The sequence below is a fragment of the Anolis carolinensis genome, unplaced genomic scaffold (genome assembly GCF_035594765.1).
Source record: "Anolis carolinensis isolate JA03-04 unplaced genomic scaffold, rAnoCar3.1.pri scaffold_18, whole genome shotgun sequence".
NCBI classification, from domain to species: domain Eukaryota; kingdom Metazoa; phylum Chordata; class Lepidosauria; order Squamata; family Dactyloidae; genus Anolis; species Anolis carolinensis.
Window position 1 is genome coordinate 5813555 of NW_026943828.1, and position 18262 is coordinate 5831816.

General features: G+C 46.4%; 3 protein-coding genes across 4 annotated transcripts in view; 1 reads left to right on the forward strand and 2 right to left on the reverse strand.

Moving 5' to 3' along the window:
* Positions 1-18262, forward strand: part of LOC134294681 (loricrin-like) — a 676447-nt gene that overhangs the window by 580521 nt on the left and 77664 nt on the right. The window lies entirely within an intron of this gene.
* Positions 1588-5501, reverse strand: LOC134294694 (gastrula zinc finger protein XlCGF7.1-like). Its single transcript, XM_062966293.1, has one exon. It carries the CDS (start codon positions 3070-3072, stop codon positions 2317-2319), a length of 756 nt encoding a protein of 251 aa, XP_062822363.1. The 5' UTR covers positions 3073-5501; the 3' UTR covers positions 1588-2316.
* Positions 10834-18242, reverse strand: LOC134294659 (zinc finger protein 658B-like). The gene has a single exon (XM_062966251.1). The coding sequence runs from the start codon at positions 14207-14209 to the stop codon at positions 12764-12766; it is 1446 nt and encodes a 481-aa protein (XP_062822321.1). The 5' UTR covers positions 14210-18242; the 3' UTR covers positions 10834-12763.

The window sequence follows — 18262 nt, forward strand, 5'->3', positions numbered from 1 at the left end:
TTGTTTTGTATTGTTATATTGTGTGTTGAGGCCTTGGCCTTTGTAAGCCGCATCGAGTCCTTCGGGAGATGCTAGCGGGGTACAAATAAAGTATAATAATAATAATAATAATAATAATAATAATAATAAAGAGGACGTTGTGTTTTGGTCTCAGAGGTCATATTTCCAACTCTGGGGTTTCAAGGGGGTGTCCATCTTTGGGGCCACGGCAAAGGAACAACCGCCCTCTGCTCAGCCCGTCTCTTTCTAGAGCGATCCTTGGCAAGCCAAGAGGTGGTTCTTCAGCCTAACAGCGGAGCTCCCTGGGTGCCATGGCGCGGTCCCGAGGGAGGCTTGGCTTCGACCAGGGTCCTGCTCTTCTGGGCTCGTGGTTTCCCAAAGGAGGTCTCCGTGTCTTCATGGCCAGACGGGGACGATAGGGTTTCTCCGTCCCAGCCCCAAACTACGGCCCGGGGGCCACTTGTGCCCCATCAAAGCCATTCATCCGGCCCCTGCGGCAGCCGCTCCCTCCTCCTCCGCCTTCCAAAGCTTGACTTGTTTAGAATGGTATTTTAATTATGATTTAATTAATTATTAATCGTTAAGGGGTGCTTTGCTAGTGATTTTGGTGCACAAAGGCAGAAGGGGGTTGGACTAAATAGCACAAGTGGTCTCTTCCAACCTTCTTTGTTGTTATTATTATTATTATTATTGACACAAAGACACACTATAACACAGCCAATGAGATCTATATGCTGGATTTCGAATCACAAAATCACAAGTCAAACACTTCCCAAGTGCCTAGGACTGTGTGATGTGTTACTATTGTTGTTGTTGTTGCTGTTATTTGGAGCCCTTGGTGGTGCAGTGGGTTCAAGCCTTGTGACTTGAAGGTTGGGTTGCTGACCTGAAGACTGCCAGGTTCTAATCCAATCCGGGGAGAGCGCGGATGAGCTCTCTCAGTCAGTTCCAGCTCCATGCGGGGACAGGAGAGAAGCCTCCCACAAGGATGGTAAAAACATCAAAACATCCGTGAAATGTCCCCTGGGCAACGTTCTTGCAGACAGCCAATTCTCTCACACCAGAAGTGACTTGCAGTTTCTCAAGTCGCTCCTGACACACACAGAAACTATTATTATTATTATTATTATTATTAACAACATTGAGGCTGGGTGGCCATCTGTCAGGGTGCTTTGTTTGTGCTTTTGGTGCACAAAGGCAGAAGGGGGTTGGACTCAACGGCCCAAAGGGTCTCTTCCAACCCTCTTTATTATTTTATTATGATTATGATGATGATTAACATTGAGGCTGTATTTGTTCCCATTTTGTTTTTTTTTACTTCGAAATAAGACATGTGAAGTGTGCACAGGAATTTGTTCATAGTTTTTTTAAAACCTATAGTCCGGCTCTCCAACGGTCTGAGGGGCCGTGAACTGGCCCTCTGTTTGAAAGGGTTGGGGACCCTCGGTCTATGTGTTGTATGTGTAATGGCACTGGATGTTTGCCACGTGTGAATGTGTGCATTGAGATCCGCCCTGAATCCCCTTCGGGGTTGGAAAGCGTTGGAGACTGGCCTGGAGGGGAAGTCAAGGAGAGAATCCCAAGAGAGCCAGAAAACAAGCCTTTTATTGTTATCACAGAGGATGAGAAGGCAAACAGCCGTAGGCACCCCCTTTAGTGGGTCTTTAGTGGGTCCGTACCATGCAAATGGCCGTCGCAACATGTGCGCAGTTAACAAAGAATATATATCTTGGCTTATCTAAAATTGACCAATGCCTGAGGGTCTTCCTCACCTTCCACACCCACTTGGCCCAAGTGATACCAGTGACCTAACTTGTTTACTCTGAGCTTTATTCTCTCCTTGGAACTTCCTGGAGAAAGGCACCAGCTCACAGGGAGAGGCAAAGCCACCGAGGCAAAAGATTACTATTTCCTGGCTTAGGGCCCCTTCAAAAGAACGGAGTAATATAAATACTGTAAATAAATAAATAAAATCCATAGGAGCCTAGTGCCTCGCCCTCCCCTCCGCGGCCTCTCCGGCCTGCCTGCCAATTGGCTTCACGGCGCTCTCTGCCCGCACAAGCCCCGCCTTGCCGCCCGTCAATCAAGGCTGGGGGTGGCATGCAGTCAATGGGGAGCCTCCGCTGGGCGGGGCGTCACGGGCTCAGCCAATAGGAGGGGGAGGGGGCGGCCCTGGGGAAGGAGGCCGAGGCCTGGCCTTCTCCCTCTCTCTCTCTCTCTGTGAGACGGGAAGGAAGGCGGAAGGAAGATGGCGGCGCAGAGGCTGGAGAGGCCGAGGCTGAGGAGAGAGACTGAGAGACTGGTGCGGATTTTCACTTATTGCGGGTGGTCCTGGAACCTAACCCTCGCGATAGGCGAGGGAACACTGTATTTTAGTTCAATCTTTCTACAATACACCACATGAGTCCTTTGATGTGAACGTAGGTCTGAACTATGAGCGAAGCTCTGGCCACACTCCCGGCACTTATAGGGTTTCTCCCCAGTGTGAGTGCTTTGATGCAAACGTAGAGCTCCACTCCGAGCAAAGCTCTGTCCACACTCCAGGCACTTATAGGGTTTCTCCCCAGTGTGAGTCATTTGATGTGAACGAAGACTTGAACTATGAACAAAGCTCTGTCCACACTCAAGACACTTATAGGGTTTCTCCCCAGTGTGAGTTCTTTGATGTGTTAGTAAGTTTCCCTTCCGAGTAAAGCTCTGTCCACACTCCAGGCACTTATAGGGTTTCTCCCCAGTGTGAGTGCTTTGATGTACACGGAGACCTGAACTCTGAGTGAAGCTTTGTCCACACTCCAGGCAGTTATAGGGTTTCTCCCCAGTGTGAGTTCTTTGATGTGAACGTAGTCCTGAACTACGAGCAAAGCTCTGTCCACACTCCAGGCAGTTATAGGGTTTCTCCCCAGTGTGAGTCCTTTGATGTGTATTTAAGTTTCCCTTCTGAGTAAAGCTCTGTCCACACTCCAGGCAGTTATAGGGTTTCTCCCCAGTGTGAGTCCTTTGATGTGTCTTCAGCTTTCCATGCTGACTAAAGCTCTTTCCACATTCGATACATTTATATGCTTTCTCCTCCATGTCAGCAGTGTTATGTATATTTAATTCCAATAAGAACACTTGATTCTTGTTTTTCCCTTTCTGATTGCTCACAGCACTGGGTTCAAATTACAGGAAAGTAGATTCCATCTGAACATTAAGAAGAACTTCCTGACTGTAAGAGCTGTTCAGCGGTGGAACTCTCTGCCTCAAAATGTAGTGAAAGCTCCTTTGGAATCTTTTAAACAGAGGCTAGATGCTCATCTGTCAGGTGTACTTTGCGCTTTTCCTGCATGGCAGAGGCCTGGACTGGGTGCCTCATACAGTCTCTTCCGACTCTATGGTTCTACTCTATAATCCAAAGTGAATGTAGGAATTCAGCAAGATCAGCCCCTTGAGAGGAATCCTTTTTCCTAGAGGACTGGTTTCCTTACTGCACTTTGGTTTCCAAATGCCTTAATATCAACTAGAAGCTGGTTCGTTTCCCATCACGGCAGGGGTGGCTCCAGAGAACTCTCACGTCCTGGTCAATAAAGAAGAAGCAAAAGGTTAGACATGAAGCCGCATTCCTCTGGCTCAAGGTAAACAAAGCAAAAAGGGATAGAAGAAAGGAAAGATGGAAGGGAGGGAGGAAACACAGAAGGAGAGGATAAGAGAAGGAAGGAATCACGGAAGGAAGGAACTGAACCCTTTGCCTGTATTGGAGGGCCACACCCATTTCACTGGGTCAGACCCAAACGTGGTTAAAGGAACAGAAGGCAGGCAGGCAGGCAGAACTCCTCCCAACATTCAAGATTGCAACATTTTCTGGATCCTGGGTTTCCGTGAATTGCCAGCATTGTGCTAAATGCTCAAAGGAACAAGGATTTCTTTATTGATTCTGTCATTATCTCCCCTGCCAAAGGGACCCCCAACTCTGTTTCCTCAGCATCTCAACATCTTGTTGATGTTCACAAAATGAGTCCATACTGAACTACGTTCCATCCATTCCATGCATTCCCTCGGTAGAGCCCATGATGAGATGCAAAGACAGGCACCGCTCCAGCCACAAAGCCTCCTTCCTGCCGACTCCCTTCACCTTTGCCCACTTCCCCCTTTCCTTCTTTTTCCTCCATCCAGGGGAAGACTTTCAGCAACAGAAGAAGAACTAGCTAGGCTCAAGGAAATCCTAAGAAAACTGGAGACCATGGAGAGAAAAAGTCTTCCCTGGATGCCATTTGGAAGAAACCTTCAAGGGGTCTCCAGATGGCCTGAAATGTTACCCTTTGATTCTGTACGGCTGAAAACAAAAATGACCGGGAGAAGAACTGGCATCAGAGGGAACATCCAAAAGAAATGGCCTGGTATTCTATCTCCCCAAACTCTGGCACCCTCAAATGTTTAAGACAGATGTAGAAGGAAGGTTTCTAATGGTAACGATAGAACTACAAACAAATTCCGTATATACTCAAGTATAAGCCGGCTTTTTCAGCACGTTTTTAATGCTGAAAAGCCCCCCTTAGCTTATACTCGGGTGAGGGAGGGAAGGAGGGAGGTGGGTGTTGCTGAGGGGCAGCTGTCACCATTTGCAGTCCTTGTCATTGAATGAAAGCGGGCGCCTCCCTGAAGTTACAAGGCCGCACTTGAGGGAGGGCGAAGAGGTCCTCATGCTTCACCACCAGCAGATGCGCTGAGGGAAAAGTGCCCGGCTCCCTCCTCGCCAGCCTCCTATTTGCCGCCCGGCCGCTCACCTGAGCCAGGAGAAGGAGGCGCCGTCCCTTCAGGGAGATGGTGGGATACAAAAATAAAGTTGTTGTTGTTATTATTATTATTAGGGGGAGACAATGTGGCACAATATGGTGCTGTGTTTTACAGGGACTAACAGATAAATACAACAATTCAAGCAAAATGGCGGGTTAGGTGAAGGTGATATCGCTCAACTACTGAGGCCTTGGCTCCTGCTATAAACAGAAAATGATTACCAATCAGATTCTTAAATCTAAAGGTGACACAATTTTTCTAAAGGAAAGACATAAAACGAAAGAAGAATGACATAAACTGAAAATAAAAGGAACCTCAAAAGATGAAAAGACTTATGAATCCTCCAAAGTGAGAGGGAGTGGCATTCTGTGGATATATAAATAAAACTAAATTGTACAAACCACAAAAAGAAGAATTAGGTCTCCCAGATATTAAATTATATTATCATGCCAACCAAATGAGGTAAGTAGTCAAAGGATTAGCAAAGCAAGAAAAACTGGAAGGGCCAGAACAGTGGTTCTCAACAAAGGAACTGGGTGAGCTCCTGCTGTTAGCCCCATCTTCTGCCAACTTAGCAGATTGAAAATATGTAAATGTGAGTAGATCAATAGGTACCGCTCTGGCGAGAAGGTAGCAGCGCTCCATGCAGGCATGCTGGCCACATGACCCAGGAGATGTCTACGGACAACGCCGGCTCTTCGGCTTAGACTCAACTGAACTTAATGTCAAGGGAAAACCTTTACGTTTACCAACCTCACCTGCTTCATAGGAAATCTGCTACAAAACAGGAGCTTTTTGCTGAATTCCAGGGCCAGAGAAGCAGATGGAGGAAAGAGAAGAACGGTCTCCCTCAGGGGAGGGTGCCTGCTCCATCCATATTTAACATTTACACAAATGATCAGCCACTGCCAGAAGGGACAGAGTTTCATCTATGCTGACAATAGTGCCATCACCGCCCAAGCAGGGAGCTTTGGAATGGTTGAACAGAAGCTCTCCGAAGTTTTAGGTGCTCTTACTGCCTATTACAAGGAAAACCAGCTGATCCCTAATCCATCTAAAACACAGACGTGTGCTTTTCACCTTAAGAACAGACAAGCATCTCGAACTCAGAGGACGACCTGGGAAGGAATCCCACTGGAGCATTGCAGCACACCAAAATATCTGGGAGTTACGCTGGAACATATTCTGACTTACAAGAAGTTAAATGTCAAGCAAAACGTGGGCACAAGAAATAACATTATACGAAAGCAGACTGGCACAACTTGGACATCACAACCAGACACAGTGAAGACATCTGCCTTTGTGCTTGGCTACTCTGCTGCTGAATACACATGCGCAGTGTGGAATACATCTCACCACGTTAAAACAGTGGATGTGGCTCAGGATGTCTATGCCCTACACCACTGGAGAAATTATACTGGTTAGCCTGCATTGCACCACCTGACATCCGCTGGGAAGTAGCAGCCTGTAATGAAAGGACCAAGGCAGCGACATCTCCGGCCCATCCTCTGTTCTGGTATCAGCTAGCACGCCAACACCTTAAATGAAGAAATAGCTTTCTAAGATCTACAGAGATACTCGCAGGAAAACCTCAGCAAGCAAGAGTCCAAAAGTGGCAGGCTAAAACTCAGAACCTTAATCAGTGGCTGACGCCAGATGAGAGACGTCCCCCTGGGCACACAGAAGACTGGGCGACTTGGAAGGCGCTGAACAAACTGCACTCTGGCACCACGAGATGTAGAGCCAACCTTAAGAAATGGGGCCACAAAGTGGAGTCCGCGACATGCGAGTGTGGAGAAGAGCCAACCACAGACCACCGACTACAATGCATTCTGAGCCCTGCTACATGCACAAGGGAGGACCTTCCAAACAGCAACACCAGAGTCACTCACTCCAAGTGGCCAGCTACTGCACAAAAGAAATTTAGTATTAATGCCAAGTTTTTTTCTAAAAAAAAAAATCTCTATGTTTGCAAATCCATTACAACTTGTACCCTCGGTTCAATTCTGACACGAGGAATAAATACCCAAATAAATAAATAAGAAGGGAGGAGGAAGGGAAGGAAGAATGAAGGAAGGAAGGGAAAGGAGGAGCGAAGGAAGGAACAAGGAAGTGATCGAGAATTGGAAAATATAGATATTGACACCTATATATTGTATGTACATAATAATAATAATAATAATAATAATAATAATAATAATAATATTTTATTCTTATTTCCCACCACCATCTCTCTCCCCGAAGTGACTCAGGGCGGCTTGCATGGGGACCAAGCCCAGCATAAACAAGGATCCCAAGGTAAAACACAATTAAAAACATATAACAAATAAACAATATAATTAAAACTGTTGAAATGAGAAAAAGTAAAAACGCCATAAAACGACATAATCAACTGACATCAACCGACCAGTAAGCGGAAAAAGTGGGCACGATCAGATCCGAGAGGGCAGGGCAAGGGCTTGTGCAAAACGCAGACTATATTTATTTATTCATTTACTACATCTATATATCGCTTTTCTCCCCCTAAGGTAGGCACGGGCAAAGTAAGGCCCGGGGGGGGGGGGCGGATGTGGCCCCCTGGGCGCTTCCCTCCGGCCCTCCTCCTCACGTTCCCTGTCCTCTTGGCATAAGGACAGGGTGGCCGGCCGCATCCTCAGGCCAAAATACGAAGAGGAAGGCACATAGCAGCTGAGAACCTTCTGGAGCGCTCCCATCCACTGTGGGTCTCACCCTCCTCCCCATCCTTATGCTCGAGGATGGCTCAAGGAAGCGGAGCCTGAGATCCCTCTGGAGCACACTCGGCTGCGGCCTGCCTCGCCCTCCTCTCAGCATAATGCCCAGCCCGAGGAGGGTCGAAGAGGGTCGGGGGAGGAGGATGGGAAGGACCGGGTTCTGCCACAACTGGTTAATAGCCAGCAGCAAAAGATCACTGCTGACCCAAAGGCCATGAGTTCAAAACCCGTGTCGGATTAAGCTCCCCCCCCCCCCGGTGTACTTGACCATCATCCAGACATCATAGTCGACCCAACCAAGGATGGATCTGGACCACACTTGCCACGGATGATGGTACTTGCAGTACCTTCACTGATACCTTGACCCCCACCGACAATAGACTGGCCCCACCACCAACTGAACATACTGAGAATGCATTGGTGAGAATGGACCTTGGTTTTGGGAGTTGTAGTTCACCTGCAGCCAGAAAGCACTGAGGTCAGATCTGGACCCGACTTGGCACACAGACCCAACATGGCCAGCTGTGCACGCAGGCCTGGTTTAATAATAATAATAATAATAAACATTGGCGAAAAACAACAGGAATAACTTAGCCGCTATCAGGACCTCAAGATTGAACTTCAAAGACTCTGACAGAAATCAGTGCTGGTGGTCCCAGTGGTGATGGGCACATTGGGTGCCGTGCCAAAAGATCTCAGCCGGCATTTGGAAACAATAGACATTGACAAAATCACAATCTGCCAACTGCAAAAGGCCACCCTACTGGGATCTTCACACATCATCCGAAAATACATCACACAGTCCTAGACGCTTGGGAAGTGTTCGACTTGGGATTTTGTGACACGAAATCCAGCATATCTATCTTGTTTGCTGTGTCATAATAAAATAATAATAATATTGTAAAATGAGTACAATAATATATAATGAAATATTATAATAATTATAATAATAATAATAGATCTGTATTTATATCTCTCTCTTCTCCCTCAGGGGACCCAAAGAGGCTGAGAACGTATTGAAATCACATAAACAGAGCAGACGGACAATGTAAACACAACGGGATAAACAGATGAAGGGACACAACTGGAGCAGACCTTCAAGCCCGTGAGGCATCCCGTGGAGACCCGTCTGGGGAGGAGGGCATCCTGGGAGTTGGAGTCCTCCCTCCCCCCCGCCTCCCTCCCTCCCTCCTCCGAGGACGGGCCTGGCCTCACACTCGCCCTCCGCGGCCTCACACCCCGAGGCAGGCCGGGCTCCTTCCGCCTCCCCCCGGGCACCCCAGGCGAGTCTCCCTCTCCCCACAGACCTCTCTCTCTCTCTCTCTCTCTGTCGGTCTCTTCCTTCTCTGCGCCATCCGCCGCCTTCTTCTTCTTCTCCAGAAGAGGGAGAAGCAAGCAGTTCAGTGTAAAATATCGAAAGGATTGGAAAAATTCCGGAACGGGGAAATAGGAAGTATATCCCAAAAGGGTTTAGCAAGAAGCAACATCCAACCGGAGTTCAAATCCCTCAATCAGATTCCAAGGCAATACAACCCAGGAATAGCCAAAAACCGCAAGAAACGTTTACGTCCACAAGCACATAAAAGGAATACAATAATATATAATAAACATTTTATAAAGTAAAAGGTAAAGTTTTCCACTGACGTTACGTCCAGTCGTGTCCAACTCTGGGGGTCGGGGCTCATCTCCATTTCTAAGCCAAAAAGCCAGCATTGTCCGTAGACATCTCGAAGGTCATGTGGCCAGCATGGCCGCATGGAGCGCCGTTACTTTCCCGCCGGAGCGGTACTTATTGATCTACTCACATTGGCATGTTTTCGAACTGCTAGGTTGGCAGGAACTGAGGCTAACAGCGGGAGCTCACCCCGCTCCCTGGATTTGAACCGCTGACCTTTCAGTCAGAAAGTTCAGCAGCTCAGCGGTTTAACCGGCTGTGCCACTGGGGGCAGCAATGGAGAACCCTGGGCCACGTCATGAGAAGACAGGAAAGTTTGGAGAAGAGAATGATGATGGGGAAAATGTAAGAGGAAGAGCGGTGTATAAGTTAATTAATTAAATGAATAAATAAAAGGAAGAGGGGCCGACCGAGGGCAAGATGAGTGGATGGCATCCTTGAAGGAACTGACTCCACCTTGAAGGAGGTGCGGGTGGCCTCGGCCGACAGGGAGCTCTGGCCTGGGCTGGTCCAGGAGGTCACCAAGAGTCGGAAGGGACCCAATGAAGAAACAACAACAGAATAGTATAATAATAGGGAAATAGAATAGAAAAATATAGAATAATCCTATAATAAATAATACAATAATAGAATTTAATAATATAACAATAATATAAACATATTAACAGAATAATAATAATAATAATAATACAAGTGTTATGAACCGAAAGGGTTCCTGTTCTTTTGATGGATGCAGAGTGTTTAGGGAATCGTGATGGATCAATGAGGCTCAGAGACCAAATTTGGTTTTAACACTTTCATTACATCCTTTATTGATAATCACATCACAATCCTATCAAAATCACATCCCGAGAGAGCTCTCACCCACACGCAGACCCATACATCCATATTCTCACGCACAGGCCCTGCTCAGAAGAGGTGATCACGTTCTCCCGACAGACGTGGTCTCGGCGGTTCCGGAAAGTGTGCTGGATCTTTGAGGCCCCTGCATTTGATAGTCTAAAGCAGGGGTCCCCAAACGAAGGCCCGTGGGCCAGATGCGGCCCCCAAGGTCATTGACCTGGCCCCTGTGCTAAGCTTTAGACTTGGGGTTGTCCTAAGTCTGAAATGACTTGAAGGCACACAACAACAACAATCCTGATTTTGGACTATTTCATCATAGTCCAGCCCCCCCAATAGTCTGAAGGACCGTGAACCGGCCCCCCACTTCAAAAGTTTGAGGACCCCTGGCCTAAAGTTTCGTCCTTCTTTCGGTTCCTTCTGTTCTTACGGCCTGGTTTCAAAACATGCTCAGTCTCAGGCTGCATGACGTATGGGGTGCCAGCTGCACACTTCATTGCCCGTGGTTATTCGGATAGGCCTTCCTGGACCCTCGTTCCGTCTTGCCAGGTGAGAGACGCCTTGCTGATTCCTTGCTTCACCCGCCAAGTCCATCCCAGGTCAGACTTTGCGTGGACTCCATTTTCTTTTGAGGCCTGTTTCTTCTGTTCTTCACAAGCACCCACACAAACACTCCAGTTCCTTACACACACACACACACACACACACACACACCCTTGATACATCAAGACCAATTTATTGTATCCATGTCTGATTCAGTGTCAATTATATGTCTATAATCAATTTTATATAGTTAACATGCATCACCATTCATAATAGCGGTTCTAAGCATTACAATTTGTTTTCAAATACAGAAAATCGATTAGTCAGCCATTTCTACCCACCCCTCCAGTTTCAGCCGTTTTGACCCTTATAAATCACCCTATTTTTTGAAAATAAAAACATTGAAAATTAAAAGTAACAATACAAGGAAGGCAGAAATAATTTATAATGCTTCAACTGAACATGAAACTAACTACTACATGAGATACAAAACTAAATCAGAAACTAACACACTAGCAAAACAGTGACCTACATAGACACACAACTGAACTAACAAACAGACAGGGAAACGTGCCTAAAAGCCTCATTCTATCTGTTAATTTTTATCTCTCTTTATTCTACTCCCTTTAGATAATATAACAACACTTCTATTTCTGATAACACTCTTCCAATTAATACCTATTACAACTGACATTTGTGCATGTTGTCAGTTAGTTTGATGTGGCTAATTTGCAGGTCTTCATAAGCCATTATTTTTGCTTTGGAATAAAACATTCCTTCCATCCCTGTCAATTCTTACTTGAGTATCTCGCAGTAACTACCCATGCTTTCATTCTAATTGATCATCCAACATTCTCAGCATATAAAACTCTAGTTTCATGTAACCTTGTATACTTCCAGAATGGAACATATTTTAGTTCAATCTTTCTACAATACACCACATGTGATGAAATGTCCCAACTTTGAGCTTGAATTTCCAAAATGTGCAAGAGTTGCTTTTGTACATGTTAGAATGACACTCTAGGGTCAATTAACACCATTCTCTCCAGGGTGAATTCTATGATGTCTATGTATGTTATTCCGTGAAAAGCTCTGTCCACACTCCATGGATTTCTATGGTTTCTCCCCAGTGTGAGTCCTTTGATGTCTATGTAGATGTGAATTATGAGAGAAGCTCTGTCCACACTCCATGCATTTCTATGGTTTCTCCCCAGTGTGAGTCTTTTGATGTGAACGTAAAGTTCCACTCTGAGCAAAGCTCTGTCCATACTTCAGGCATTTATAGGGTTTTTCCCCAGTGTGAGTCCTTTGATGTCTATGTAGATGCGAATTATGAGAGAAGCTCTGTCCACACTCCAGGCAGTTATAGGGTTTCTCCCCAGTGTGAGTCCTTTGATGTGAACGTAGTCCTGAACTACAAGCAAAGCTCTGGCCACAGCCCAGGCATTTATAGGGTTTCTCCCCAGTGTGAGTCCTTTCATTTGAACGTAAATGTCCCCCCTGAGTAAAGCTCTGTCCACACTCCAGGCATTTATATGGTTTCTCCCCAGTGTGGGTCCTTTGATGTGAACGTAGAGTTGAACAATCAATGAAGCTCTGTCCACACCAGGAAGTTATAGGGTTTCTCCCCAGCGTGAGTCTTTTGATGTGAACGTAGACCTGAACTATGAGCAAAGCTCTGTCCACACTCCAGGCATTTATAGGGTTTCTCCCCAGTGTGGGTCCTTTGATGTGAACGTAGAGTTGAACAATCAATGAAGCTCTGTCCACACTCCAGGCAGTTATAGGGTTTCTCCCCAGTGTGGGTCCTTTGATGTGAACGTAGTCCTGAACTACGAGCAAAGCTCTGACCACACTCCAGACATTTATACGGTTTCTCCCCAGTGGGGGTCCTTTGATGTGAACGTAGAGTTGAACAATCAATGAAGCTCTGTCCACACTCCAGGCAGTTATAGGGTTTCTCCCCAGTGTGGGTCCTTTGATGTGAACGTAGTCCTGAACTACGAGCAAAGCTCTGACCACACTCCAGACATTTATAGGGTTTCTCCCCAGTGTGAGTCCTTTGATGTGAACGTAGTCCTGAACTACGAGCAAAGCTCTGTCCACACTCCAGGCATTTCAAGGGTTTCTCCCCAGTGTGGGTCCTTTGATGTGAATGTAGTCCTGAACTACAAGCAAAGCTCTGTCCACACTCCAGGCATTTTTAGGGTTTCTCCCCAGTGTGGGTCCTTTGATGTGAATGTAGTCCTGAACTACAAGCAAAGGTCTGGCCACAGCCCAGGCATTTATACGGTTTCTCCCCAGTGTGAGTCCTTTCATGTGAACGTAAATGTCCCCCCTGAGTAAAGCTCTGTCCACACTCCAAGCATTTATATGGTTTCTCCCCAGTGTGAGTCTTTTGATGTGAACGTAAATGTCCCCCCTGAGTAAAGCTCTGTCCACACTCCAAGCATTTATATGGTTTCTCCCCAGTGTGAGTCTTTTGATGTGAACGTAGTCCTGAACTACGAGCAAAGCTCTGGCCACAGTCCAGGCAGTTATAGGGTTTCTCCCCAGTGTGAGTCCTTTGATGTCTACGTAGTGCTGAACTAAGAGCGAAGCTCTGTCCACACTCCAGGCATTTATAGGGTTTCTCCCCAGTGTGAGTCCTTTGATGTCTATGTAGATGTGAATTACGAGAGAAGCTCTGTCCACACTCCAGGCATTTATAGGGTTTCTCCCCAGTGTGGGTCCTTTGATGTGAACGTAGACTTGAACAATCACTGAAGCTCTGTCCACACTCCAAGCAGTTATAGGGTTTCTCCCCAGTGTGGGTCCTTTGATGGGAATGTAAATGTCCCGACTGAGCAAAGCTCTGTCCACACTCCAGGCATTTGTAAGGTTTCTCCCCAGTGTGGGTCCTTTGATGTGAACGCAGACCTGAACTAACAGCAAAGCTCTGCCCACACTCCAGGCAGTTATAGGGTTTCTCCCCAGTGTGAGTCCTTTGATGTCTATGTAAATGTAAATTATGAGAGAAGCTCTGTCCACAGTCGAGGCATTTATAGGGTTTCTCCCCAGTGTGAGTCCTTTGATGTGAACGTAGTCCTGAACTATGAGCAAAGCTCTGTCCACACTCCAGGCAGTTATAGGGTTTCTCCCCAGTGTGAGTCCTTTGATGTCTACGTAGGCTTGAACTATGAGAGAAGCTCTGCCCACACTCCAGGCAGTTATAGGGTTTCTCCCCAGTGTGAGTCCTTTGATGTCTATGTAAATGTGAATTATGAGAGAAGCTCTGTCCACACTCGAGGCATTTATAGGGTTTCTCCCCAGTGTGAGTCCTTTGATGTGAACGTAGACCTGAACTATGAGTGAAGCTCTGTCCACACTCCAGGCAGTTATAGGGTTTCTCCCCAGTGTGAGTCCTTTGATGTGAACGTAGTCCTGAACTATGAGCAAAGCTCTGCCCACACTCCAGGCAGTTATAGGGTTTCTCCCCAGTGTGAGTCCTTTGATGTGAATGTAGTCCTGAACTATGAGCAAAGCTCTGTCCACACTCCAGGCATTTATAGGGTTTCTCCCCAGTGTGAGTCCTTTGATGTCTCTTCAGGTTTCCATGCTGACTAAAGCTCTTTCCACATTCGATACATTTATATGCTTTCTCCTCCATGTCAACAGTGCTATGTACATTTAATTCCAAAATGGACACTTGATTCTTGTTTTTCCCTTTCTGATTACTCACAGCACTGGGTTCAAATTACAGGAAAGTAGATTCCATCTGAACATTAAGAAGAACTTCCTGACTGTAAGAGTTGTTCAGCGGTGGAACTCTCTGCCTCAAAATGTAGTGGAGGCTCCTTTGGAATCCTTTAAACAGAGGCTAGATGCTCATCTGTCAGGGGTACTTTGCACTTTTCCTGCACGGCAGAGGCCTGGACTGGGTGCCTCATGCAGTCTCTTCCGACTCTATGGTTCTACTCTATAATCCAAAGTGAATGTAGGGATTCAGCAAGATCAGCCACTTGAGAGGAATCCTTTTTCCTAGAGGACTGGTTTCCTTACTGCACTTTGGTTTCCAAATGCCTTAATATCGACTAGAAGCTGGTTCGTTTCCCATCACGGCAGGGGTGGCTCCAGAGAACTCTCATGTCCTGGTCAAGAAAGAAGAAGCAAAAGGTTAGACATGAAGCCGCATACCTCTGGCTCAAGGCAAACAAAGCGAAAAAGGAAAGAAGAAAGGAAAGATGGAAGCGAGGAAACACAGAAGGACAGGATAAGAGAAGGAAGGAATCACGGAAGGAACTGAACCCTTTCCCCATATTAGAGGGCCACTGGGTCAGACCCAAACATGGTTCCCTCGGTAGAGCCCATGATGAGATGCAAAGACAGGCACAGCTCCAGCCACAAAGTCTCCTTCCTGCCAACTCCTCTTTTTCCTCCATCCAGTGGAAGATTTTCAGCAACAGAAGAAGAACTAGCTAGGCTCAAGGAAATCCTAAGAAAACTCGAGGCCATGGAGAGAAAAGGTCTTCCCTGGATGCCTTTGGGAAGAAGACTTCAAGGGGCCTCCAGATGGCCTGAAATGTTATCCCTTGATTCTATACGGCTGAAAACAAAAACGACTGGGAGAAGAACTGGCCTCAGAGGGAACTTCCCAAAGAAATAGCCTGGTGTTCTATCTCCCCAAACTCTCAAATGGTTAAGACAGATGTAGAAGGAAGGTTTGTAATACTAACGATAGAACTGCAAACAAATACCGTATATTCAAGCATAAGCTGGCCTTTTCAGCATGTTTTTAATGTTGAAAAAGCCCCCCTTGGCTTATACTCGGGTGAGGGAGGGAGGCGGGTGTTGCTGATGGGCAGCCCTCACCGTTTGCAGTCCTTGTCCTTGTGACTGAATGAAGGTGGGCACCTCCCTGAGGTTACAAGACCCTACTTGAGGAAGGGCAAAGAGGTCCCCATTCTTCACCACCGGCGGATATGCTGAGGGAAAAGTGCCCGGCTCCCCCTCCTCGCCAGCCCCCTCCTTGCCGTCCTCGCTCACCTGAGCGAAGTCGAGGCTGACAGGGAGGGGAGCCAGGCCCTTCTCCCTCAGCGCACCCACCAGTGGAGAGGCATGAGCTTGCCCTCCCTCAAATGCGGCCTCGTTGCCTCAAGAAGGGTCCTGGCCCTCGCTGCCACCGTGATCCCAGCTCAACTCAAAAGGAAGAGAAGGCGGAGAAGGAGAGAGAAGACGGAACACGGCCAGAGAGGGAAGGAAGGAAAGAAAAGGGGTTTCCATGGGGGAAGGCCTTTCAACCCTCTCCTGCCCAGCCACGCATTCCCGGGTCACTTCTATGTTCAGCTTGATGAAGCACTGCTCCGCAGTTGGACTGTTACGGCAGCTAGCTGGCCTTCCGCAGGTTCTACTGCATTTCAGGGATTTTTATAATTTCATACTCTTACAATTTTATTAGTGGGATTTTATATGCACTGTTGATTTTACTTATGTCTTTATATTTATACTTGTGTATTGTTGTTTATATGCGGGGCACTTGGAATGCTTCTGTGAGCCGCCCCGAGTCCCTTAGGAGAGATGGTGGCAGGGTACAAATGAGGTTTTATCATCATCATCATCAATTGCTACACTGTGATGGTAAGGGATACAATGAAAGCAGTAGCCAGAGGAATGTTATTAAAAAACAACGAAATTTAAAGAAAACAAGAAAAAAAGATTAAAATAAGGAATTAGAGATGAAACATATGCTAGAAAAGGATAAACAAAGCTATATAAAAACATTAGCAATGAGAAAATAGAGTAAGAAAAGGCACAAAGAATTTTGATATTTTTAAATGGAGAATTGTCAAAAGTCAGACGCCAATTAGAGAGCAAAATAGAGTTTATTAAAGCAACAGTCCAAAAAATAGCTCAACAAACTAAAAAGACTTAAAACACTTAACTTTCAGTGTTATTAAGTAGAACAAGCAGGAAAAAAACCAAAAAACAAGAACTAGCAAATAATCCGGATTAGCCAGAGATATAATCCAGGTTAAACTTAAAGTTCTAGAACTTGACCCAAAAGTTCACAATGGGCTGAAAAACGGAGGCATGAACTAAGCAAGCAGTATTGAAGCCCACAAACCTTTCCCAAACCTCAAAAGTACAAAAAAGGAGTTCAAAACAAACAAATGCACAAACTGAGCTAGGGAACACCCAGCTGAGAGCAGCAAAGACAGCGAAACAGTGAGACGCTGGCGAGCTCACAGCAACCGCTGCTGGAACATACACCAAACCAAGAGTTAAAGGAGCAAAGCGGGAAAGTGTCGTCAAGCCGGTCCGAAGTCGGGATAAACCAGCAACGCCAAGCTGCTGCAGAAGCAAACGCCAAGCCAGGAGTTAAAGGAGCAGAGCGGGAGAACGTCGTCAAGCCGGTCCAAAGTCGGGATAAGCAGACAGCGTCGTTATCAGGAGTGAAGGTAGTAGTCAACAACAGCAGATAGCCACGGAATAGAGAACGACGCCAAGCCACGGATTGAGAGCGAAGAGCAAAGCCGAGTCAAGTTCCGGTCCAAGGTCCGAAAGGTTGAAGTCATCCAAGAAGGTCACAACACGAAATGGCACAAAGAGCCAAAGTAACGAGGGCAAACAGCAGCTAATACAAAATAGCAATAACAGTGCAGTCCAGGAAAACCCACACAATTCCAGCCCTCCATTGCAGAATAACCCAGATTAAATTTACATCCGTTGCAAAGTCCCAGTTCAGTCTTCAGTAACACACACAGGAAACCCAATGGCGCCCAGCAATACCTTGCCACACGCAATTTATAATGGCCAAACAACCCCAATATATCCAGGTCTCCCTGGGCGTCCAAACTATCCACGCCCAAAGAGCAGGTATCTCAACTTCTTAATCTGAATCAGAACTCCACACAGCCAATGCCCTTGGGTCAGGCGTTCCTAATTCCTCATCAGAGTCCCAATCATCCTGCCCGTGCCCAACTCTATCCACACCTGTGGACTCCCTCTCACTCCTCCAAGCAGACCAAGTGGGATCTGCTTCTGAAGACACCCAAGCTTCCCCAGCATCAGCAGTATCCATGGGCCCCGATTCGTCCCCAAGCATCTCCGGTGCCCGTGCCCAGTCCGTGCCCAATTCCTCCGTTAACACCTGTTCCCCAGCATCCATTTCCACCTCAGGATCCCCACATAAATCCTGCTCAGAAGACTCCCCATCAGTCTCCCTGACCCTTTTCCTAAACAAATCCTCCAATGAGCCCTCCTCGCGAGGGTTTTTCCTTCCTCTCCTGATCCCACCACTATCATTCACAGTCTCTGAAGGCGCATTCACAACAAGAATACTTTGAATACAGTAATAGAAACTCCAAATTATTAGCCAAAGCAGCACACATTAGAAAGGAAAAAAATTAATAACATCCATTAAAGACAAGGAAGGTAAGAAGGATGGAAGACAAAATATTAACTTTTCCAAGATCATATCAAGAACTATACTTGGCAAAAGAAAACTCCAAAAGTAAAATAGAGGAATATATTGAGAAATATTGGAAAATAAAGATCCAGGAAACAGATACATTAGTTATGGAACTAAGAGTATTAAAACAAGTAAAATTAATTTATTTGCAGAAGATACCCATTTATCAGTGGAAAACCCAATACAACAATGGGGAAAAAATGAAAATTACCTAGAAGAATTTGGGAAAATTAAAAGTTTTGCAAATTAACT

Bases quoted from the DNA above. Each gene is read 5' to 3' on its own strand.
- LOC134294659 (XM_062966251.1), bottom strand. From the start codon at position 14,209: ATGGAGGAGAAAGCATATAAATGTATCGAATGTGGAAAGAGCTTTAGT.
- LOC134294694 (XM_062966293.1), bottom strand. From the start codon at position 3,072: ATGGAGGAGAAAGCATATAAATGTATCGAATGTGGAAAGAGCTTTAGT.